General features: G+C 33.9%; 1 protein-coding gene across 1 annotated transcript; it reads left to right on the forward strand.

The window, feature by feature from the left end:
• The first annotated feature begins 893 nt into the window (after nucleotides 1–893).
• LOC108300134 (arylacetamide deacetylase-like 2) lies at nucleotides 894–25,276 on the forward strand. The gene is made up of 5 exons (XM_037736524.1): nucleotides 894–1,036; nucleotides 11,900–12,122; nucleotides 12,709–12,778; nucleotides 16,032–16,203; nucleotides 24,596–25,276. The coding sequence occupies exons 1-5, from the start codon at nucleotides 899–901 to the stop codon at nucleotides 25,196–25,198; spliced, it is 1,206 nt and encodes a 401-aa protein (XP_037592452.1). The 5' UTR covers nucleotides 894–898; the 3' UTR covers nucleotides 25,199–25,276.
• The last annotated feature ends 892 nt before the right edge of the window (nucleotides 25,277–26,168 follow it).

The following is a 26,168-nucleotide window of genomic DNA, read 5'->3' on the forward strand; positions in this document are numbered from 1 at the left end:
AGAATAACAGGGAGCAATTAGAGTCACAGTAACAGCTGCTGCTGAAAAATTAGTGGAGAAACCTGGTAGGGCCCCCTATTGAATAAACTATTCAATGATAACATTTCCAAATATAGCCTTAGGAAAATGAAAGTTAAACAGTTGGAGAAAGCTCCACAAAAGAATGGATAAATGCCAGGTTTTACTCAATTTTTTAACACTATGGCATAGTACTGAATTTAGTATGTGCTAAGCATCCAATAAATAATTGCTTAAGAAATCCATACTTTTTCTGTGATTATGTAACTCTACATATTGAAAATTTCATATTTAATATAAGACAAACACTTCATAAATATTTCTTGAGTTGAATGAATTAATTCTGTAACTTGGACAGGAATACCCAGTTTCCTCTTTTTTTTTTTTGTCTAAAGTTAATGATCACAGGAGATTTTAATTTTGTTCATAATCTATGTTAAAGAGATTACCCTTGATATTGACTAAATGTTACGTGACAGGTTTTATTTTGTTTGTTTTTTTAACCTCGTCTCAGTAATCTTTGCAAGATAGCCATTGGGAACTTTGATTTCATGGTTCTTCTGAGAATCCTAATAAAGTGTATTGTGCTGGGATGATGATGGTGTCACAGGGTAAGAAAATACCTTCTCCCAGTATTTTTAGCTGTTTGTTACTAATGCATATTTGATAGGATACATTGTAAATTCAGTTTCAGAAGTAGTGTATAATTGTTGAACTAGTTACTATTATCACTGTTAATCTTGGAACTGAATATTAAATTGTTGCTAAAGTTATTACACCTCTGCAGAGTTTACCTTCTGCCTTTGACCTAGTCTTTTACACTTGATATATATGGGGTGACATTAAATCATTACTATACAGGGATTAGAAAAAGAATATCATGGGGTGCAGAACTCTGTGCTTTGGACTATCATGTATTCTCTTTGCTTATTATATTTATATCCCCATCCCAGAAAACATTGAAGAAACCTGGAAAATAGGGTTCATGAATACTCTGCTAAAAATGACTTCACTTACGGTAATTTTTTTTTTCTTTAGGGAATGGGGACGTCTTTTTACAAGTATGTGTAAATTTTCTTTCAGTTAGTATTTTGAGAAAGACTCTGGTTTTTCTTTTAGAATAAATCAGCCAAATAATATTAATATGTTTAATTTAATTAATCATTAACATGCTTACTTAAATCTGTACAAAGTAGGAGGGAAAATTCTTGCTAAGGTTATATCTCTAAAGATAAAGATTATATATTGTGATAAGAATGAAATGGTATTGTCTGAAGGAGATATGGGGATTATTAAATCACTTGATTATATTTGGCATTTCTGAAGAAACCCAGTCTCATACATTTTTTTAAAGTTATAGGTATATAATTATTATGTTTTACATTTTGATGTATATTTAGTATCTCTACTGTTTTAATGTTTTTCTCTTTCAAGTGGTTTTTCAAACATTTTGATCTCAAGAACTCTTTACACTCTGAGTTGAGAATCCCAGTAACTTTATTATATAGGTAATATTTATCAGTATTAACTGATGATGATAATTCCATTACAAATTAACATAAATGATATATTTATATCAAAGGAAAATATATTTTTAAAATAGAAAAAAATTAGCTATGGTAGTGGCACTATTTTCCATTATTACACTTTTTAATGTCTCTTATCGAAGATAGCCGGATTCTCATATTTAGTCTGTTGTGATATCACATATCATGTAGCTTCTGGAAACTCAATTGTATACTCATGGGTGAATTAGATTTTTGTAGAAAGTCAGAAAGAGTCATAATATTATGCACACTCCCTGAATCTGTCTCGGAGACCCATAAGCATTGCAAGATCACACTTTGAGATCTGCTGCTTTTATCTACCTCAATCTTAAATTGCTAGATTTTAGACTATTTTTATGACCACATCAGAATTTGAACTCAAATCTACCATGCTGAAAGTACCATGCTCCTTCACTCAAAATGTGCTGGTATCTGGAAGCCTTATAGATAATAGTGATAACAGGAAGCTTTAGGGAGAAAGCAGCAACAGACAATAAATGATCAGAGAAAAGAAAGCAATGCATGGGATGTGAGGAAGAGGCTGCCTGCTCTGATACCCAGAAAAGATAACAGATTTCTTAAACTAGATACCTGAGGCAGCTCTGCTCAAAGTCCAAAGTTTGCTGAATGACCTCAGCCTCTCATTTTTTATATTAATTGCTATTGTTTTGTCATATTCACTGGACAACAGAGGAAAAGGTTTATGAACAAGGGCCAGCCCTACAGTGACTGCTGTTATGTTCCCTGAATAGCTCATATATTTTTATATTTCAGAGGGACTAATGTTTATTTCCTCAATGTAAGCACATTCTGCAACTGTAAGAATTTGACTTTTACTTTCTCAAATGCAAAATAGCATTATGACATTGTATATCTAAAATAGAATTGACATTATGCATTGGTTTATATACACATGTATTATATATATATATACACAATTAGAAAGAAAATATTGAGAAAGAATTATTTTGATGATTATGCTAGTGATCGATCAACTTCCAATTCCTCAAGGGATAAATGTTTTGTTATTGTCATGACTAAGACTAAATTACAATTACTCAAGTGATTCTTGGAGAGAGGCTAATTTTTAAATATATATCAGGGAAGCCAATATTATGGTTCTTGATTAAAATGGTATAGAGAAAAATTAATACTCTGCAGTTACATGTTCAAATTATATAGTATAAAGTAGGAGACAAACGTGAGCTTTAAAGACAATAAGATCTTAGAGAGTTTATCTAAATCTTTAGTGGCTCCTTTTTTTCAACTGCAAAATGAGAAAGCTAATCAACAAACTACAGAGTTACTATGAGACCAGGAGGGCATATATCCCATAACGTCACTTAATAATGCCTAGAATGTTGCTGATTATTATTTAATAGAGAGGTAGTCAGCATCTATTTCATGAGAGAAACTGTGAGAGATGAGGAAACAAGCATTAAATTAAACTTAATTTAATAAAATTAAATGAAAATAAAATTAGCTGTAGAAGTTAATTTTAAAATGACACATTTGCTAAATTGAAAGGATCTTTCAATGCAATTATCATCAACTAGGAATGAATATTTTATCCAAGAATATTTTCTATCCAAGACTGTTTTCAATATGTATTGATAATAATATAGCTAAAATTTATTGAATACTTAATGATGCGCTTACTGTATTTTAATTTCCTTATAAGTATTATTTAACCTTGGCAACTACACCTTGAAGGAGTCATTATAGTTATTTTATAGATGAGGAAAATGAGTTATAGGGAGTAAGTAAACAAACCAAAGTTATGCCTATAGTTGATAAAATGAAGAATTATGAATCAAACCCAGATAGTCTAGATTCAGGCTCTGTAATTTTAAATTATTGTGCCAATTTTAAAATTTAATTTTAAATTTTCAGTAAAATTAGCTCTTTTGCTTGTTTAGCTCTTTGAGTTTTAACAAAGGTATAGATTCATATAACCACCACCACAATCAAGATATGGAAACACAGTCCCTCAAAACCATGTTATTCCTTTGTGGCAAACATTTCTCCACCCTTAGTCTGTTGTGATCTTTGATCCTTGTGATCCTTAGATAAAGATCCACTGATCCTTGTCTTTCCTTATAGTTTGCCCTTATCAAATAAATGGAATCATAATGCATATGGTCTTTTGAGTCTGGCTTCCTTCACTTAGTGTATGCTTTTGAAGGTAATCTATATTGTTGAGAGAGAAAAATTTAAACCTTTTTTTTTTTGAGATTGGATCTCACTCTGTCACCCAGGCTGGAGTGCAGCAGCATGATGTAAGCTCACTGCAACCTCTGCCTCCTAGGCTCAGGCGATCCTCCTGCCTCAGCCTCCCACGTAGCTGGGACCACAGGCGTGCGTCAGCACACGCACGCTATTTTTTTATTTTTTTATTTTTGATAGAAACAGGGTTTCAACATGTTGCTCAAGCTGGTCTCAAATTTCTGAGCTCAATCTATCCTCCTGTCTTGGCCTCCCAAAGTGTTGGGATTATAGACGTGAGCCACTGGGCCCAGCCTTAAATAATTTTTAAAGCTTTATAGTGTTCCATTATACGATGTATCACAGTTTGTCCATAATAGTCAGTTGAAGGATATTTGAGTTGTTTCCACTTTGGTATGGATATGAATAAATCTGCTCAAACATTCATATATAGCAAGCTTGTTTAACCTGTGGCTCACGGCAGTCCAGGACTACTTTGAATGTGGCTCAACACAAATCTGTGTTATAGGCCTGATGATGTAGGCTTTTGTGTGAAAAAGTTTTTATTTCTGTTCATTAAATACCTGGAACTGGATTTGTTGGGTCATATTATAAGTATATATTTAATTTTCTAGGGCCCGACAGTTTCCCAAGAAGTCTGTATGATTTTGCATTTATAGCACCAGTAAATAAATGCTCCACTTGCTCTGCATCCATACCAGTGCTTAGGATTTTCAGGCTTTTTAAAATTGATTTTCTTTGTAAAACATGAGTGGGATATATTTCTATTGTTTCATTTCTGGATTCTCTCCTCTTCTTTCAATCTATCAGCTACTATTTCATCAATACTGGACTGTATTAATTACTGCAGCTTTTTAGTAAGTCTTGAAATCAGGTTTTATGAGTTCTCCAACTGTGTTCTCCACTTTCAAAATAAAGTCTTTGAGGTTTTTAAATACATTTGATGGTTTTCTTTTTTTTTTCACTCAATTACCAAGTGGAGGTGTTCAAGGATAATTGTGAATCATCATTTCTCCTTTCAATTCCATCAGTTTCTGCCTCCTGTATTTTGAGGGTCCTTTAATGGGTATTCATTTTTCATTATTGTCTTTTTGGTAATTTATTTTTATCATTATGTAAATATGTCTTTATCCTTGGTTATTTTTTTTTGGTCTGGAGTTTATTTTGTGTGATGTTATCATAACCACTGTAGTTTTCTGTTGTTATTTGCATGTTATGTGTTTTATCCCTTTACTTTTCAAAAGTAGTCTATATCGTTATATTTAAGATGGATTTCTTGTACATAGCATATACATCATACATTTGAGTAGATAACAAATTCTTTTAGAAAATATTTCTCTTTCAACTGATGTGTTTATATTTGATATAATTTTTGATATGGTTGGATTTAGTTCTATAGTTGCATCATTGCATTCTGTTTAACCTCTCACTTCTTATTCCTCTATTTCCTGCCTGTTTTGGATTATATGAATATTTTTTAGTATTTCGTTTTTATTTTTCCATTACAGTTTTGGCTATTTTTTCAACTTATTTTAAAAATGACTTTTCTAGAGATTACAATATGTATTTTTAACTTTTCACCGCTTACATAGACTTAACAGTTGACCCCCTTATGTATTAAATAGATATTTTTCAACCACATAGATTCCTTTACCCTTAATGCTTTATACTATAATTGTCATGTGTATTGTGTGTGTGTGTGTGCGTGTGTGTGTGTATATATATATATATATATATATATGTATCAACCTTTCCAGAAATCTTAACACATTTTGCTTCAAAGTTATAAATATTTTAATAATTTTAGAGCAGATTATAGTATATTATATTTACTCAGTGGATCTTTATTGATTTCTGAAGTTCCTGATTTCTCTGTGGTATGATTTCCTTTTGGCTTGAGGAAATTCCTTCAGAATTTCTTTTTAGAGCATGTCTGCTGGTGATTAATTGTTCTAATTTTCCTTCTTGTGATAATGTCTTTATTTTTTCCTCTGTATTTTGCATTTCTAAAGTATATTTCCATTATGTATCAAATTCTAGGCTGTCAAGTCTTCTGTGTGTGTGTGTGTGTCATCCACCTCAGCCTCCCAAAGTTCTGGGATTACAGACATGAGCTACTATGACTGGCCTATTCTTTTTCTTTATCTTTGTTTTTCAGCAGTTTTATTATTTGTCTGAATGTTTTATTCGAGTTTATCTTTTTCGAGTGTTGTCGAGCTTCTTGGATTTGTAAATATATACCTATCAGCAAATTTGGGGAGTTTTCAGTCATTATTTCATCAAACACATTTTCTATGCCAGTATTTCCCCTCTCTTTCTTTGGCTACAATGACACAAATGTTGTTTGATATTGTCCCATGGCTTCTTAGATATGTTCCATTTAATTTAAATAATATTTATTTTTTTTACAGATTATATAATGCTATTGACCCTTTACTAGGTCATCTACATTTTATTATTAAGCCCATGCAGTGAATTTTATTTCAGGATTTTTTCCAGTTCTGAAAGTTTTATTGTTTTTTTAAAATTTATTTCTTGAGGTTGGCTATTATTCCATTCATTTTCAGATAATTCATCTTTATCTTATGGAGGATGATTGTAATAGTTACTTTACTATCTTTGATTTCACATTTGTAACCTCTCAAGTTTTCATCTGTTGATTATGTTTCCCTTAGGGAAATGTTTCATTTGTCTTGTTCTTTTTATGACAACCAATTAAAAATTGTATCCTAAGCATTTTGACTCGTATCATGAGATCCGGAGACCTTCTAAATTTCTTTGGAGAATATCGGGTTTTTATTGTTGTAATTGTTTTGTTTGGGGAGGCAATCAACCATGTTAGCTACAGGCTGAATGATTTGCTTTTCCTTCTGCAGGGAAAGTGGCTCCAATGTCAACTCAGTTTTCAAAGCCTTTCCTGTGCTATTTGTATGCCTTTGCCTTGCTTCTTTGATTTAGCTAAACACTGCAGTTTGCAGGTGGGACCAGACTAATTTTTTTTTTAATTTGCAGAATTTGGGAAGAGTTTTATCCAGTTATCTAGTCTCTGGGATTTCTTTCACACTCTATGGCTCCCAAGATCCTTTTTTTTGGCCAGTGTTTCTGGCTATTTCTTTTGTACCCTTTGTACACCAGGGGCTCCTTTTCATAGCTTCTCTAGCCAGAGAGACTTTGCTCAGGGTTTTACATGCTCGCACCTCCACCACAGCGAAAAAACATCTCCCCCAATACAACTGACCTTGGGGCATAATGGGAAAGGAAAAAGAGAAAAATTAATAAAATGAAAATGGGAGTTACCTGTCTCCCCCTATACACACTCTGATGCACAGGATACATGTTAACCAATCCTATAGCTAGAACGGGAGGATTTCTCTTGAAATATTTGCTTTCATCTCCTACTCTGTCATTCTGGGGCTCAGTTTGATCTCAGGCCAAAGCCAGAAGACAAAAGAAAAAAATATGAAACTCACCCTCTCTTATATTCAAGTTTTGACTTCCCACACATCTCCTTTTGATTACTTTTCAAAGTAGCCAAGTAGTGTCTTTTATATAGTGTGCAGAGTTTTTAGTTGTAATCAGTTAAAAGGTTGTCTTTGATGAACTTACTCCATCTTGTCTGGCACTGAAAACCACCAGAACCATTAATTGTAATAACCCCATTAAGACTAAATAAACATATCTATAATGAGTATATTCTTCAAGATTCTCATAAAAATAAATTCATAAGAAATATTGAAGTTTATAAATATATTTGCCTGAGATTAGATTTTTGTTTGTTAAAGATAGTTAAGAAGGCCAGGCACAGTGGCTCACACCTGCAATCCCAGCATTTTGGGAAGCCAAGGTGGATGGATCATTTGAGGTCAAGAGTTCAAGACTAGTCTGCCCAACATGATGAAACCCTGTCTCCAATAAAAATACAAAAGTTAGCCAGGCAGTAGTGGTATATATCTGTAATCTCTGGTACTGAGGAGGCTGAGACAGGAGAATTGCCTGAGCCTGGGAGGTGAAGGTTGCTGTGAGCCGAGACCAGGCCACTGCACTCCAGTCTGAGCAACAGAGTGACACCCTGTCTCAAAAAAAAAAAAAAAAAGATATTCAAGAAAACTACAGCATAAAACTACTTTATGGTAAATTTGAATATTTTTATTCCATGAATATTTTCTCTGGCAAATCATCCTTGGTAAGTTGATTATCTAATAACTTGATTTGGGACAAATTGATTCAGAGCTTACGGTTGTTGGGAAAACAGTAAAATAATGTATGGGACTTACATTCAAGGTTATTTATTTATTTATTTTTGGTAAATAAAATCAAGTGAGGGAAGAGGAAAATGTCTCTTTTAATTCCTTGCCATAATGTTGAGTATAACCACTCATTTCATCTCCTAACTTATCCTACTATTAACAGATAATCGGTATAACTATAGTTGAAGGAAATGCAAATGGAGGTAAAATAAGTAAAAAAATGGATGTGTGGTAGTACTCTTGAGAGCAGGTTAAAAATCAACAGATGGGTTATTAAAAAGTCAAATGAAATACCGACAAGACCTTGGATATGGAAGTGATTTTTTTTTACCTACAACACCAAGATATGATCCATGAAAGAAATAATTGATATGTTGGACTTCATTAAAATTAAAAACTGCTAGTTTGTGAAAGACAATGTTAAGGAAATTAGAAAACAGGCCACGGACTGAGGAAATATTTGCAGAAGATATATTTGATAAGGGACTTATCCAAAAACACAAAAAACATTTAAAACTCAACAATAAGAAAACAAACAATCTGACCAGGTACAGTGGCTCATGCCTGTAATCTCAACACCGTGGGAGGCCAAGGTGGGAGGATCACTTGAGCCCCAAAATTCAAGACCAGCCTGGGCAGCAGAGCAAGGCTCCAGCTCTATAAAAATTAAAAAGGAAAAAGGAAAAATAAGAAAAGAAACAATCTTATTAAAATATGGGTTAAAGATCTTAACAGACACCTTAACAAAGAAGTTATACAGTTGGCAAATAAGCATATGCAATAATACTCCACTCATCTGTCATCAGGGAAATGCCAATGAAAGCAACAATGAATATTACTGTATAAAAAAAAATTTCCAGAACACTGGCAACACCATGCTAGTGAAGATGTCTAGCAGTAGGCACTCTAACTCATTGTTTTGTGGGAATTTAAAATGGTACAGCTACTTTGGCAGTTTCTTACAAATCTAAACATATTCTTACTATACAGCCCTGCAGTCATGGTTCTTGGTATTTACCTAAAGGAGTTGAAAACTTATTTCCACACAAAAACCTACAAATAGATGTTTAGGGCAGCTTTATTCATAATTACCCCAACTTGGAAGCAACTAAGATATTCTTTAGTAGGTGAATGAATAAACAAATTATGGTAGATCCAGACAATGGAATATTTTTCAGTGCTAAAATGAAATGAGCTACCAAATCAGGAAAAGACATGGAGGAATCTTAAATGTATATTAGTAAGTGAGAGAAGTCAATATGAGAAGTCTGCATATTGTGGTATTTCAACTATGTGACATTCTGGAAAAGCGAAAGCATGGGGATGGTAAAAGATCAGTGGTTGCCAGTGATTGGGTGCAGGGGAGGAGGGATGAATAAGTGGAGCCGTGGGAATTTTTACAGCAGTGAAAATACTCTGTATGAACATATAATGGTGGCACATATCATTATACATTTACCCAAACTCATACAATTTCAGCATCAAGAATGAACCCTAATTCAAACTGTGAACTTGGGTAATTCTGACATGTCAATGTAGGCTGATGAATTGTAAAATATATCACTCTAGAAGGGGGTTATTAATAATGGGGGAGGCCAAGTATGTGTGGGGGTAGGGTGCATATGACTTCCTTTCAAGTTCACAGAAAGCTCTGTGACTTCCTTTCAATTTTGCTATGAGCTTTCCACTGATCTAAAAAAATAGTCTTAAGAAAATGTAAATGATTCACATCTCTCTTAATTTCCCAAATGTATCCTGCAATATAAATTTTCCCTACAAAATGTGTCTTCTCACTGTGTCTTCATTTCCTCTGTCATTTTCCTAGACTAATATCTCATCAAACTACAACAGAATTATCTGAAAAACTTTCTAGATAATGGATATGTGATATTTACTTGCAGGCATTTTGGTGGAGGTCTCTTTTGGCAAAACGTTAAAGTTTTTCCCTTCAATGTTTAAAATCTCAAGTGTTTGATAAACCTCACCTCCTCACATAGAGAAAGAAGTACATCTCTTATGAGGACCTCAAAAATGACATTAGGGTGAAGAGAGGCTAAGAGATTGGGGAGTCTGGAATCCATGTTACTTGAATAAAAATCAGTTATTTTATATTTTGACACCAGTGTTTGGATGTGTCTTCAAAATTTTGACCTCAAAAAATTATGTAAAATTTTCCTATTTCTAAAACAAACCATCCAAGCGAGTAGAATATAAAGTTGAACAATGAGAAAGCATGGACACAGGAAGGGGAACATGATACACTGGGGCCTCTCAGGGGGTGGGAGACCAGGGGAGGGATAGCATTAGGAGAAATACCTAATGTAGATGATGGGGTGATAGATGCAGCAAACCACCATGGCACATGTATCCCTGTGTAACAAACCCACATGTTCTGCACATGTACCCCAGAACTTAAAGTACAATAAAAAAAAGAAAAAAAAAGAAAAATAGGTTAAAATGAGCATCTCATAATAGAAAAGTAAATGTTTTTAGAAAAACAAAACGTATTTGTTAGAATGCAATGGCTGTGGGGAAAACTGGATTTCCACGTGCAAAAGAATGAAAGTGGGCCCTAATCTTACACCATATACGAAAATAAGCTCACAATGGATAAAAGACCTAAATGGAAGACTGAAACCATAAAACTTCTAGAAGAGAATATAGGGGGAAGGATCCTCGACACTAGCCATTGGCTTTGGCAATGACTTTTTAGGTATTACACCCAAAGTTTTTGTAGCTCAGACTACAAAAGCAAAAATAAATAAATGGGAATATATCTAACTAAAAGTCTTCTCCACAGAAAAAAAAATTTAAAAATTAAAAATAATTTTACATAACAAAATGAACAGGCAACTTGTAGATTGAGAAAAATGATTGCAACCACATACCTAACAAAGAGTTAATATCCAAAATTTATAAAGAACTCTTACAACTTAAAGCAGAAAACCTGATAATAGACAAAGACCTGAACAAACATTTCTACCAGAAAGACATACAAATGGCCAAGTTATATTAAAAAGTGCTCAACATCATTAATCATATGTAGAGTAAGTCTAGAAATCTAATGTGCAGCATGAGGAATAGAGTGAAAAATTTGTATTGTGTTAGGAATTAAAAAAATAAGTAGATTTTAGCTGTCCTTGCACAAAAACTACGTGAGAGAATGCATATGTTAATTTATTTTAGTAACAATTTTACTATCTATCTGTATCTCATAACATTGTGTTGTAAACCTCAATTATATACAGCACATTTATTTTATTATTTTATTTTTTTAGGCTGAATCTTGCTCTGTCACCCAGGCTGGAGTGCAGTGTGGTATGATTTCAGCTCACTGCGACCTCTACCTCCCAGGTTGAAGCAATTCTCCTGCCTCAGCCTCCCAAGAAGCTAGGATTACAGCTGCGCAGCACCATGCCTGGCTAGTTTTTTGGTTTTTTGTCTTTTTTAGTAGAGACGGAGTTTCACCATGTTGGCCAGGCTGGTCTTGATTTCCTGACCTCAAGTGATCTGCCCACCTCGGCCTCCCAAAGTGCTGGGATTATAGGCAGGAGCTCCTCACCCAGCTTCAGTAAATTTATTTTTAAAAAAGAAAGTAGTGTGTAATACAAGGAAGTAAAAAAAAAAAATAACAATTTAAAGAGAGTCTTGAAAAGTGGGGAGAAGATTTTAGATTCAATGCCTTGACAAAGCAAAGCTCCTAAAGGTTTGTGGACATATAAGTGACAGAAAGTCTGGTCTTAGAGAAAGTGCAATAAGTCTATTATAAAGATCCCTGAATATTGCTTAGGTACTGCCTTAAGTTATATTTTGACCTTGGGCAAAATGTTTAATGTTTTCCATTTTGTTTTGTTTTGACAGGCTATGTTATTTGAAAATATAGGTCTTATGAGGTATGAAGAATTATTTGTTATATTAATGAATCTCGACATTACAAAACCAATTTCAGATGAAAATATTACAGTGACTGACACAACCTTTAGTGGCATTCCAGTACGTTTGTATTTACCAAAAAGGAAGTCAGAAAGGCAGAGACCGGCTGTAATTTTTCTTCATGGTGGTGCCTTTGTCATGGGAAGTTGCAGTAAGTGCACTTTATGTGTATATGTTGCAAATTACATGTTTATATTAAAATATATTGCATGTATACATGTAAAATTGGCAGAACATTTGCTGATATGATATTAATTTTTGTGAGTATGTATATGTATTTTAGCAAAGAAATGATAGATTGTATCAATCATGTTTCATACCTATTTCTTCATACATCACGTGGCAAATAACATTATAAAAACACTTGATGAGATTTTTGCATTAAAGATTTATTATTAAATGAATGATGCCCCCTTTGAAGCATGCAACACAGTGGACCTAGAAGGAGACTTCTGATAAAAAACTAGTGGGTCAGCAGAGCATGCCAAGTTTCTTTTCCCATTGTCACCAATCAGATGTCTTCTCTTTGTTTTCGGTGAGGAATGATTTAGTATGTGGAGGATTAGGAAGGTTTTCTTACTCTGACAGGTCCTTCCAAATGGTGACAAAAATGGAGATTATAAGGATTCTATCAATTAAGTACAATCTATACTTCTATCATATTTCATGAGTATCGGTGGTTTTTCATTGCTCTTTATTTACAGGGTACACGTTTATGTTTATTTCTTTCATTTCAGAGAATTCGCCTTATGATTTGCTGAACAGACAGACGGCAAACAAACTTGATGCTGTTGTTGTGGGAGTGGAGTAAGATTTTTAAAAAAGAACTATGATCCTTGCACTCACGACATAGGACTGATTTCCAATACCAGTCACCCAAGCCTCAAAAATGGCTTGAATTGTAGGGATTTTTTGTTTACATTAATAACTTTTATTCATATTACAATATCCACTCCTACTCAAAAGGACCCAATTTTCCTTTAGTCTCTTCCTTTGTAGAGAACACTGAGAGGCATTGCAGGGTGAACATCCTGGGCAACACAGCTGTGAGAATCTCTGGGAACATAAAGGTCCTAGAAGGACCTAGCTTAATCCCAATATAATAAACATAGAAAGAGGGCACTAGTTACCCCTTACACATTTGGGATGCTGGGTTTTGTTTCAGCTGGTAATAAAATGATGAATTTTAGAGATTATTTTGGGTTGGAAGAACATCAGGTGACAAATGTTGGTACTGTATGATAATTTCAAGTCATTCTCAAAATTAGAGATCTTAGTAGTTCGCAATTTTTTGCCAAAATTTCTAGCAACATGTGAGAAAGACGAATGATTGTCCAAAATGTCCAATACTTTTTGATGTATTCAGGTGTACTCTGTACTTCTAAAACCATCATCCTCAGGATGAAGAGCTTTTTCCATCTCTCCTGCCAATTTCAGAGGGCAAAAATACACTTAGAGACTTTTAGCCTTCTTATGAAAAGAGAACATAGTGTAATTTCTTGTGAGAAATTAATAGGAACAAATAGAACATACAAGTTGAACCAATGCCATCCTGTTTATTACTGCTGCTTTAGAGCAACCAGAAAAATCCCTTATGCTTTCAGAGGTATTTCTAACTTATACTAATTAGGATATTCTACCCTTTACCCTATAGGTTTAACCTAGTATTTCACTTAATCATTTCAAGTATACTTTTAAAATGATGATATATAGAGTATCTGATTCAATAATTTTATCAATTACTTATGATATTTGTTGTTCTTTTCTCTGAAGCGTGTTTAAAGTAACAATCACACTTTTGATATGTTATCTTGTTTAGATTATACTGTATTTTAGATACTTTAGATACAGAGTACAGTATGACAAAACTGCTAGGACCATCTTGGTAACATTTATTGTTTTGTGTTGACATATGCATAATTTACTAATTCTAATTATGGATATTAAGATTGCTACTATAGATAGAAATAAAATTGTACCATTCAATAGTTCCTATATTAGAAGGAGGTATGCTCTTATATTAAAAGGTAAGGTATATAATTTGTATGTGGCTTTATATATATATATTGCTCGAGATATATATGTACACTCATATATATCTTGATGAGCCTATATATCTTTAACAAGCCTATATATTATATATATGATTATATATATCTTTATGTCATATGTATATATTTAATGAGCCTATGTATAAATATTGAGCCTACATATTATATAAATATATAGGCTTATTAAAAGATGCTGCAACAGTTTGCCTTACAAATAAATTACAATGATTAAGGAAGATTCTTTGCTATACTTAAATATTGTTTACATTTAAAAGCTTTTATTTTTAATCAAGTTTTCAGGTAGTGCTCATGATGTGAAATGAGACGTGCAACCTTGTAGAATTTTAACCTAAATAAATTTCTAATACAAGATATCTACAAATAATTTACTTTCAGATTTTCTCCTGTTAAAATTTTTTGTGCCTTCCCAACAATAGTTCTGAAAATTGTTGACCCAGAAAGCATAGGCAACAAAAACAAAAGTAGCCAAATGGTGATTACACCAAACTAAAAGCTTCTGGAAAGCAAAAATAGTTAACACTCCACAGAGACAATCTATAGATTGAGAGAAAACATTTGCAAGCCATACATCTGATTAGGGGCTAACATAAAAAGTATTTATATTTTGAGCTCAAACAACTTAATAGCAAGAAAACAGAAAGCTCAGTTAAAAAATGAGCAAGAAATTTGATAGGCATTTTTCAAAAGAAGACATACAAATGGGCAACATATATATGAATAAATACTCAACATTGCTAATCATGAGGAAAGTGCAAATTAAAACCAGTGAGATGTCATCTCACACCTATTATAAAAAAGATGAAAGGTAGCAAGTGTTGACACTGGTGTTGAGAAAAGGAAACCCTTGTATAGTATTGGTGGAAATGTAAATCAGTACAGCCATTATGGAAAAGTCTATGGAATTTCCTCAAAAAATTAAAATTAGAATTACTATATGATCCAGCAATCCTACTTCTGGGTATTTGCCCCCAAAATTTGAAATCAGTTTGTCAAAGACATGTCCTCATTCCCATGTTCATTGCAGCACTATTCCCAGTAGCCAAGATATGAAGTCAAACTAAGTGTCCATCAACAGATGAATGGATAAAGAAAATGTGGTACATATACCCAAGGGAATACTATGCAGCCTCAATAAAGAGGAAATTCTGTCATTTGTGTCTACATGGATGGAGCTGGAGAACATTTTCCTAAATGAGATGAGCCAGGCACAGAAATACAAATACCACAGATTCTCACCGATATGTGAAAACTAAAATCATTGAATTCACAGAAGCAGAGAGTAGAATGGTGGTTACGGAGACCAGTGGTTAGGACCAATGAGGAGATGATGGTAAAAGAGTACAAAATATGTTTTTTAAAAAAGAGGAATTCTTTTTTAGTTCTATTGCACAATACAATGAATATATTTAATAATAGTGAAAAAAATTGCAAAGAGAATAAATATCAAATGTTCTTACCATAAAACATATTAAGTATTTGAGGTAATAGATATATTACCTAGATCAATTTAATTATTTAATATATGTTATATTCATAAATCATAACATCACTTTGTACCGCATAAATTTATAAAATTATAATTTATTAAAATGTATGTAATACTTTATAAATAAAAATTTTTACAAATTCTAATTGTCAGTGTAAAGTAAAAATTTGTTCTTGAATCACCAACTACATTGAGAATCTGATAAATACTACAGGATACCTCCCTCCTGATTGCTCTTCTGTTGAAAATTTTATGAGACCAAAGACACGTCATTCTCCTTCTCATCTCCCGATAAAGCCAACATTTTGTAACCTTTATACCAGCATCTACTTTTTATTTGAAAACAAAAGTTAGTAGTAAGTCAGGTTCAATTGGTGAAATTAAAGTCAAAGTAGGGCCAATATGATAAGTAGATCTGTTGCTTAAATTGATAGATGTTTGGGTAATTATAACTTAAGTTTAATCATAAATGCTTTGTTGCTTTTTTTTTTTGTTTCTGAAGCTATAGACTATCTCCTCAATATCATTTCCCTGTTGCCTTTGAAGATACTCTTTCTGTGGTCAAATTCTTTCTACAGAACAAAATTCTTGAACGATATAGGGTGGATTCCACCCGAATCTGTATTTCAGGTGATAGTTCCGGGGGTACATTGGCAGCATCAGTGACTCAACAGGTACGTTATATGTGTTATGCATGTTTACAGCATGCATACATACTGTAATTTGAACACAAGAGAATCATCTTATTTCAGTTACAATATATGTATTGGTCTTATATTTTCAACTTTGAAATAGCAAAAATGAACAAACATACAAAAAACCTTCTCGTCCCTTTTTGTGTAATTATACCTTAGATAGATATGGCTTTAAAGGCATTAAGGGGACATTGCACATAATGTTAAATAAGCTCTTATTTACCCCATTAATTTTAAGAAAACTACAACAATGTCCAGGAACTACCATTTAATATGACAGAGGCTTGTCATTCTCCTTAGGTAAATTGTAAAGTCTGCTGAGCATTTGGGGTCATTGTAATCCATGTTTTCAGCTCTGTAGAGTGTCATCAGATAACGTATCAGCCCTGTGTTATGCTTGTGCAGAAGCAGCTCTACTGTGACAGAGAAATTTTACCTTACGTTAAAACCCTTGTCATAAGCAACTAAGTAACTGCCCAAATAAATATTGAAAAAATGATTTCAGTCTAATATATAATTCCCACTGCCAAAACGTTTATTTAATGGAACAAAATTTACCTAAGCAGAGGAATATCCTCTTCAATTATAGAACAGCCTCTGCTTATAAAATGGATGTAGTCTCAAAAGTTAGTTTGTAAGTTCTTATTCTGCCTTTAAGTAAAAATAAAACAAAATAAAACCACAATGAATAAAGGAAACTTCTCGGCACATCCCATGTAGCATGAAAAAGAGGAAATGAACTTAAATCCTGTTCCTCTCTTCATGATCTCAGAGCCCCTCTGGGTCCTTAGCTTTGAGGATCCATGTATCTTCAGGCAGATGAAGGAAGTAGAGTTGTGGTCATGGATTAAAACCTTCCCTGTCTGCAGCAGCAAACTGATGAGCAAAGAGAGAGAGAGAGTCTGGGGCAGGGCTCTCAACACAGGGGAGAGGGCAGATAATGTCTAGGAGAGCTTCGAAACAAGCAGAGCAGTGTGGAGGGTGGAGTAAGGGATTAAATGCTTATGTGCAGTTACTCCTAGGCCAGGTGTTTGTGTGCAAAGCTTTGAATGTAATAATTTTTAAGTTTTTAAGAAGGTTTTTGAAGATTATTTCAATAATATCGATAGTGTGCGTTACCTATCTCTAAACTGGTCATTTCACCTTTTAAGGTAACTGTCCCTCACTTTATTAAATTATAAAATTCTGATTAAACCAATAACTTAAATTCTTAATACATTAATTCATACAAAGCTCATAAAGTACTAAAAAGCTTTTTAGAAATTACTATTTGAATATTCTTTTTTATGTGGAATGATGATCATCACACAAATAGTGGATAAGAGAAGAATAAAATAAAAGGTTTTATTAACAAACCTGCAAAGTAGGAAGTGATTTTTCTAAAACAAAACAAAAAAAGAGATATAGACTGCAGCTCAAAAGATGTGTACTCTCTGGTTTTAGATAAACTCAAAACTTCTTACTGCCAATATCTGTTCTGAATTGCAGTGCAGAGAAATACTTGGTATTTAAGATTTGAGAGACATATTGTTTGTTAAATAAGCTTTGCCAGTTTGCTTAGACAGGAAAAATGTAGATAGATGTTGTATTCATTCCATTCCCACATGCAGTACATAATCATATTTACAATGATCTTTTTATTTTACAGTGGTAAAGGGATATTATTTCCACTATAGTTTTGATGTACCTTTCTTTCACTACCAGTAAAATAGAATACTTTTTACTGGTAAAATGAAAAATGTGAATAATTTTATTTCCTCCTTAATAAGCTCTCTATTAATAATCTTTGATAATTTGTTTCACCATATTTTTCTTTGAAGAGTAGAATTATTTGTTAACAAAGATGACCTTTGTAATTTATTTTTGCGAGTCTGTTTGTATTATTTGCATGGAAAATAGACTTGTTCATCTTTTTAAATTTTTTTCTGTTTTTACACTTAGAAAACTTTTAAACTTGTATAATATTGAAAAATCTTGGTTCTCATTATTTTTCTTTATTATTTTTCCCATTGCCTTTAAGCTTAGAAAAACTTTCTGGTTTAGAAACTTGATAAAATTGTTTCACATAAAGTATATATTTATTATCTATACATCTACATATAATCTATTCTATCTCTAAAATAATTAATATGCTAAAATAAATAATATATAATGCCTCTGTGTTACCAACATTGCGGCCTTTGATTGGCTTTCATATCCTGTGGAGCTAATGTTTTCAATTATTATTCCTATTTTAATTTAACATTTATTATTTCTTTTCACCTGCCATACAACATCAGACTTTACCTGTGTCTTTTCAAACAAAAATGGAGCCAAGCTAATAGTTGGCCTGCTAGGACATGAATATTTTCAGAAAAGATAATTCTTTTCCATTGCCTATAGTGATAATACTAAATATAATTAATGTTTATTGAACACTTACTGCATTCCTGGAACTCTTCCTCACTAGTTTCATCTCATTTTCACCATATAAAAACCATATACAGTATTGACTAATAAAATCATTAATTTTGAGATCAGAAAACTGAAGCTTTGCTGTTGATAAAGACATACCTGAAACTGGGAAGAAAAAGAGGTTTAATTGGACTTACAGTTCCACTTGGCTAGGGAGAATTCAGAATCACATCAGGAGGTTAAAGGCATGTCTTACATGGCAGCGGCAAGAGAATATGAGGAAGAAGCAAAAGAGGAAATCCCTGATAAACCTATCAGATCTTGTGAGATTTATTCATTATCACAAGAATAAAAAACACCAGCCCCCCATTATTTTAATTACCTCTTCCTGGGCTCCTCCCACAACACAGTGGGAATTCTGGGAGATACAATTCAAGTTGAGATTTGGGTAGGGACACAACCAAACCATATCAGTGGGCATTCTTGTCATGTTCCAGATCTTACATCAAAGCTTTCTTTCAGTTTTTCACCATTCAACATGATACTACCTGTGGGTCTGTCATATATGGCTTTTATTATGTTGAGGTATGTTCCTTCTGTGCCAAGTTTTTGTAGAGTTTTTATCATGAAGAGATGTTGAATTTTATCAAATGCTTTTTAAGCATCAATTGATCATATGGTCTTCATCCTTCATTCTGTTGTTATTATGTGTCACATTGATTAATGTATGTCAACTTGTCCTTCCATTCCTGGAATAAATCCCAGTTGGTCATAATGAAGGATCTTTCTAATGGATTGTTGAATTTGTTTTGCTAGTATTTTGTTGAGGATTTTTACACCAATATTTATCAGAGATATTTCCCTGTAATTAAAAAATTTTTTTTTCCTCAGGTTTTGGTATCAGGGTAATACCAACCTCATAGGACGAGTTTGGAAGTATTCCATCCTTTAATTTTTGGAATAGTTTGAGTGGTTGATGTTAGACTTTCTTTGAATGTATGGTAGAATTCCACAGTGAAGCCATCAGGTCCTGGGCTTTTCTTTGCTTAGAGAATTTTTATTATGGCTTTAATCCCATTACTTGTTTTTGGTCTGTTGAAGTTTTGGACTTCTTCTTGGTTCAATCTTAGTAGGTTGTATGTATCTAGGAATTTTTCCATTTTTTTTCTAGATTTTTCAATTTATTGGCATATAATTGCTCATAGTAGCCACAAATGATCCTTTGAGTTTCTGCAGTATCTGTTGTATTGTCTCCTTTTCATTAAAAAAAAAATTTATTTAGGTATTCTCTGTTTTCTTCTTAGTTAGGCTAAAGGTTTGTCAATTTTGTTTAACTTTTTTTTTTTTAAAGAACAGCTTTTTGTTTCATTGATCTTTTGTATCATGTCCTTCATTTATTTCTGCTCTAATCTTCTTCTTCCTCTTCCTCTCCTCCTTCTTCTTCCTCTCCCTCCTCCTCCTTCTCCTCCACTTTTTCTTCTGCTTCTCCTGCTTCTTCTTCTTCTTCAAGAGATTTTCACTCTGTCACCCAGGCTGGAGTCCAATAGTGAGATCTTGGCTCACTGTAACCTCTGGCTCCTGGGTTCAAGCAATCCTTCTGCCTCAGCTTCCCTCATAGCTAGGACTGCAGGCATGTGCCACCATGCCTGTCTAATTCTTGACTTTTTAGTAGAGACAGGGTTTCACTATATTGGCCAGGCTGATTTCAAACTCCTGTCCTCAAGTTGTCTGCCTGCCTCAGCCTCCCAAAGTGCTGAGATTATAGGCATGAACCATGACACCCAGCTCTTATTTTTCTTCCACTAATTTTGAGTTTGAATTTTTCTTGCTTTTTTACATCTTCAAGAAGCATCATTAGATTGTTTATTTAAAATTTTTCCTCTTTTTTGATGTGGCACTTATAACTCTAAAATTCCCTCTTAGTACTGCTTTTGCTATATCCTGCAGGTTGTTATGTTGCATTTCCATTGTCATTTGTTTCAAGAAAATTTTCTATTTTCTTCTTAATTTCTTCATTGACCCACTGGTAATTCAGGAGCATATTGCTTAGTTTTCATGATCTGTAAGTTTTCAAAATTCCTCTTGTCATTAATTTCTAGTTTCATTCCATTGTGGTCAGAGAAGATGCTTGATATTATTTCAATTTATTTGAATGTTTTAAGACTGGTTTTGTGACTTAACATATAGTCTACCATTGAGAATGATCCATGTGCTGAGGAAAAAATATGTATTCTGTAGCCCTTGGATAACATGTTCTGTAAATATCTGTTGCATCCATTTGTCTATAGTGCAGATTAAGTCTGATGTTTCTTTGTTGATTTTCTGTCTGAAAGATCTGTCCAGTGCTGAAAGTGGAGGTGTTGAATTCTCCAGATATTATTGTGTTAAGGCCTATCTCTCTCTTTAGCTGTAATAATATTTTCTTTATATATCTGTGTGCTCCAGTTTTGGGTGCATATATATTTACAATTGTTATATTCTCTTGCTGAATTGACTCATTATTTTGTGACTTTCTTTATCTCTTCCTATAATTTTTGTCTTGAAATCTATTTTGTCTGATATAAGTATAGTGTATCCTGCTGATTTTTGTTTCCATTGGAATGGAAGACCTTTTGCCATCCCTTTATTTTCAGTGTATGTGAGTCTTTATAAAGTGTGTTTCTTATAAGTAACAGATTGATAGGTCTTGGTTTTTTATCCATTCAGCCAATCTATGTCTTTTGATTGGAGAGTTTAGTCCATTTACTTTCAATACTATTATTGACAAACAAAGACTTACTCCTTCATTTTGTTATTTGTCTTTCTGGATGTTTTGTGGTCTTCCCTTTCTTCTTTCTTTCCTTCTTGTCTTCCCTTAGTGAAGGTGATTTTCTCTGGTGATATGATTTAGCATCTTAATTTTTACTTTTTGTGTATCTGTTGTATGTTTTTTGCTTTGAAGTTACTATGAGGCTTGCAAATACTATCTCTAATGCATTATTTTAACCTGATAACAACTTAACACTATTTTTATAAACAAATAAGCAAGCAAAAAGAAAACTTTACCTCCTAACTTCATTCCCTGGTATTTTAACTTTTGTTCTTTCTAATTATATCTTATTGTAATGACTATGTCTTGAAAAGTTGTTGTAGTTATTATTTTTGATTGGTTCATCACTTAGTCTTTCTGCTTAGTGTAAGAGTAGTTTATACCCCACAGTTACAGTGTTGTAACATTCTGTGTTTTTCCATGTACTTAGTATTACCAGGGAGTTTTGTACCTGCAGGTGATTACTTATTGCTCATTAACATCCCTTCTTTTTGATTGAATTATTCCCTTTAGCATTTCTTGTGGTACCTGTCTCATGTTGATAAAATCCTCAGCTTCTTCTGGGAAAGTCTTTATTTCTTCTTCACGTTTGAAGGATATTTTCACTGGATATACTATAATATGGTAGAAGTTATTTTCCTTCAGCATTTTAAATATGTCATGCCATCTCTCCTAGCCTGTAAGATTTCCACTGAAAAGTCTGCTGCCAGATGTATTGGAGCTCCACTCTATATTATTTGTTTTTTTTCTCTTGCTGCTTTTAGGACTCTTGCTTACCCTTGACCTTTGGGAGTTTGATTATTAAATTCCTTGAGGTAGTTTTGGTGTTAAATCTGCTTGGTGTTCTATAACTTTCTTATAGTTGGATATTGATATCTTTTTGTTGGTTTGGTAAATTCTCTTTTATTATCCCTTTTAACAAACTTTCTACCTCTATCTTTTTCTCTACCTCCTCATTAAGGCCAATAACTCTTAGATTTGTTCTTTTGAGACAATTTTATGGGTCCTGTAGGCATGCTTTATTGTTTTTTATTCTTTTTTCTTTCGTTTTCTCTGACTGTGTATTTTTAAATAGCCGTTTTTCATCCTCACTAATTCTTTCTCCTCCATGATTGATTCTGCTGTTAAAGGACTCTGATGCATTCTTTGGTTTGCCAGTTGCATTTTTCAGCTCCAGAATTTCTGCTCAATTCTTTTAAATCATTTCAATCTCTTTGTTATATTTATCTGATAGAATTCTGAAATCCCTCTCTGTGTTACGTTGAATTTCCTTGAGTTTCTTCAGCACAGGTATTTTGAATTCTCTGTCTGAAAGGTCACATATCTCTGCTTCTCCAGGATTGGTGCGTGGTGCATTGGTTCATTTAGTGAGGTTATGTTTTCCTGAATGGCGTTGGTGCTAGATGTTCTTCAGTATCGAGGCATTGAAGAGTTAGGTATTTATTATAGTTTTCAATGTCTGGGATTATTTGTAGCCCTCTTTCTTGGAAGGCTTTCTAGATATTTGAAAGGACTTGGGTGTTGTGATCTAAGCTGTATCTACTTTAGGGGGCATCCTAAGTCCAGTAATGCTGTTGTTCTTGCAGACTCATAGAGGTACTGCCGAACTGATGGTCTTGGACAAGATCTGGTAAAATTATCTGGATTACCAGTCAGTGACTCTTCTTCCCTTTCCTTCCCTTACTTTCTATCAAACTAACAGAGTCTCTCTGTCTGTTCTGAATTACCTAAAGCTGGGGCTGGAGTGACACAAGCATCCCTGTGGCCACCACTACTGGAACTGTTCTTGGTTAGACCTGAAGCTAAAACAGTGCTGGGTCTCACTCACCTTCAGGGCAGTGAGGTCCTCCAGCTGGAGTACATCCAGAGGTGCTATCTGGATATCAGGAACAAGAACCAAAAACCTTAGAAGTCTAACTGATGTTCTATTGTATTGCAGCTGAGCGGACACTTAAACTATAAGACACAGTTTTTCCCACTCTTCCCTCTCCATTCCAAAGGCAGAAGAGCCTCACTCAGCAGCCACTGCTTCCAGGTCATGAGGAGTCATGCCAGACTACCAGCCAATGTCCTCTTAAGGCACAAGGGCCCTTAAGTCAGCTTGTGGTGAATACTGCCTGGCCTGGGACTCACCCTCTAGGACAGCAGGATTCCCAAAAGCCCACTTGGCATTCTGCTTTCCTGTGGCCATGCTGGTACCTACAGTGCAAGACCAAGTCCCCTTTACTTTTCTCTTTGCTTTTCTCAAGCAGAAGGGTTTTTGCCCCATAGCCACCACAGTTGGAAATGTGCTGAGGACCACCTGAAGCCAGTAAGTCTCAAAGGCTTACCCAAGGTCCTTGGTGTAGTACCTGGGTATCCATGCTGGTTATTCAGGGCCCAAGTGCTCTTCAGTTAACAGGTGATGAATACTACCAGGACTGGGTCCTTTTCTTCAAGGCAGCGTGTTACCTTTTGGCCTGTAGTGTAATTAGACATGTCATCTAGGAACTAGGGGCTGGATTAGGGCCCTCATGACTCTGTCCAGTGAGCTGGTATCCAAGATGCAAACAGAGTTCTCCCTACTCTTCTCTCTCCTCTTCTCTCCTCAAGCAGAAGGAAGGGGTCTCTTTTGGAGCCCCAGCTGTGCAGCCTGGGGTTAGGAGAGGGGTGGTGCCAACATTTCCTTGGCTGCCCCATCTTATGTCTCAGTATGTCATGTGCAACCATAGTCCATTGACTCTGGGCCTAGTTCAGTACTAGGCCTTGCCTAAGTGTTACTGTCCTTATGGCCTACACTGCCTTTCAAATTTACTTGGACACATGGAGCACTGTAGCCCTTGGTGCAAACACTCAGGTTCTGACTGCTGAAATCCAAGATTCGATACGAAGTTAAAACAAGGTACTGTGATTGTACACCTGATTTTTTATTCTTAGGGAGATGCTTTTTTGCATGTTCAATTTGGTGTTCCTATGGAGAAGACGATTGGTGGAGGCTTCTATTTGGCCATCTTGAATAAAACAGTTTAATGTTCCTGAGATGAAGTATAAATATTTTGAAAATAGTCATTGAGCCCGGTGTTGGTTTTATAACTTTATCTTATAATTACTCATGTTATTGAAGTGAAGACTTGAACTTCTATAGTTTAAAAACCTTTGACTAATTCAAATTCTATTATATATTTTCAGCTAAAGAATGACCCAGTATTCAAAAATAAAATTAAGGCACAAGCTTTAATTTACCCCTTTTTACAAATGATTGATTCCTTCATGCCATCTCACCGAGAAAATGAACATGGCCTGCTTCTAACAAGGGATATTGCAATTAAAATTGGAGCCTTGCATGTGACCAAAGATGAAGCACTTTCTCAGGCATTAAGAAAAAACAAACATATGCCTCAAGAATCAAGGCATCTATTCAAGTTTGTTAACTGGAGTACCTTTCTCCCTGAGAAGTATAAAAAGAACCATATTTATAAGGAACCAATTCTTGGAAGATTTAACTTATCATATCCAGCACTTTTGGATAGTAGGTTATCACCCTTGTTAGTCAATGATTCCCAGTTACAAAAGTTGCCATTAACTTATATCCTCACCTGTCAACATGATATTCTAAGAGATGATGGACTTATATATGTCGCACGACTTCGAAATGTTGGAGTTAACGTTGTTCATGATCACATAGAGAATGGATTCCATGGAGCTCTATCATTCATGACATCACCATTTTATTTACTCATAGGCATTGGAATAAAAGATAAGTATATTACTTGGCTAGAAGAAAATCTATAAATCCATAAATCATACATGTCAGCAGATAATCATTTAGTTAGTATTATAATCCAAAGATTATGTTTTAAAGTCTTGTCAAAGTTTAAATCAGAGTAACTTCAAATCTAAGTTTAAATTGTGTACCTTTGAACAAATTATTTATTTTTTCTACTCTTTAACCTTGCTAAAGTGACGACATTAGTGTATTATTCCCATTTCATATAATTTGCTTGTTAAACACTAAATATCCAATAATATCAGTAAAGTATAAAAGTAAGTATGGTTATAGGCAAAGTAGGCATAACATTTTCTGGGCAGTGATAGGAATGGTAATGGCGAGTGAGGAGAAAATTTAAGGAAGGAAAATTGCAATGACCTTTGTATGAGGATATCACTACATTATATTGCAGCCATTTTTTCTATTAGGTATGGCCCATACATTATTTACATCTGCCCAATGTAAATTCCATTAGTTTTTCCCCATTCATTTAATAAAAACAAAGTCTGATTTCAAATGTATTGCTAGGATTCTTTGCCTATAGAAGAAGAAAAAAAATTAACTTCTGGACTCTAAATTATTTCTATAGCCTGAAATGTTCACCCTTACTCAGACTTTTAGCAAAGTCACTACAAACTTTTAGCAAATTTTACTACATTGATTGCTATGTGCTGATTATTAATCCAAGGAGCTTCCTAACAAACTATACATGTCAGCCAAAGTTATTTATTTATTCTATTATTGTGAATTCCAGGTTGAATCATATATCCTCATGCAGGATATGTAAGTAGCAAGATAATCTCTGGAACTCTTTCCTGTGATGATGAGTTCAATGCTCATGTAAGCCTATTCCAACCCCATAACTAAAATGCATTCCCATTACGAGGCATTAGAAGTAATGTCTAATTTTTGAGGTCCTTGTGATGCTGCTGTTTGCCTGATGTTGTTTTCTCTGTTCTGGGTCTTTTATAAATGCTCAGTAAATATGGTAAT

This window comes from Cebus imitator, unplaced genomic scaffold, assembly GCF_001604975.1.
Source record: "Cebus imitator isolate Cc_AM_T3 unplaced genomic scaffold, Cebus_imitator-1.0 Scaffold25, whole genome shotgun sequence".
NCBI classification, from domain to species: Eukaryota; Metazoa; Chordata; class Mammalia; order Primates; family Cebidae; genus Cebus; species Cebus imitator.

Coding starts and splice junctions, on each gene's coding strand:
- LOC108300134 (XM_037736524.1), top strand. CDS start 899: ATGGGGTGCAGAACTCTGTGCTTTGGACTATCATGTATTCTCTTTGCT. Junction 1,037..11,899: donor TAAAAATGACTTCACTTACG/GTAATTTTTTTT, acceptor TTGTTTTGACAG/GCTATGTTATTTGAAAATAT. Junction 12,123..12,708: donor CTTTGTCATGGGAAGTTGCA/GTAAGTGCACTT, acceptor CTTTCATTTCAG/AGAATTCGCCTTATGATTTG.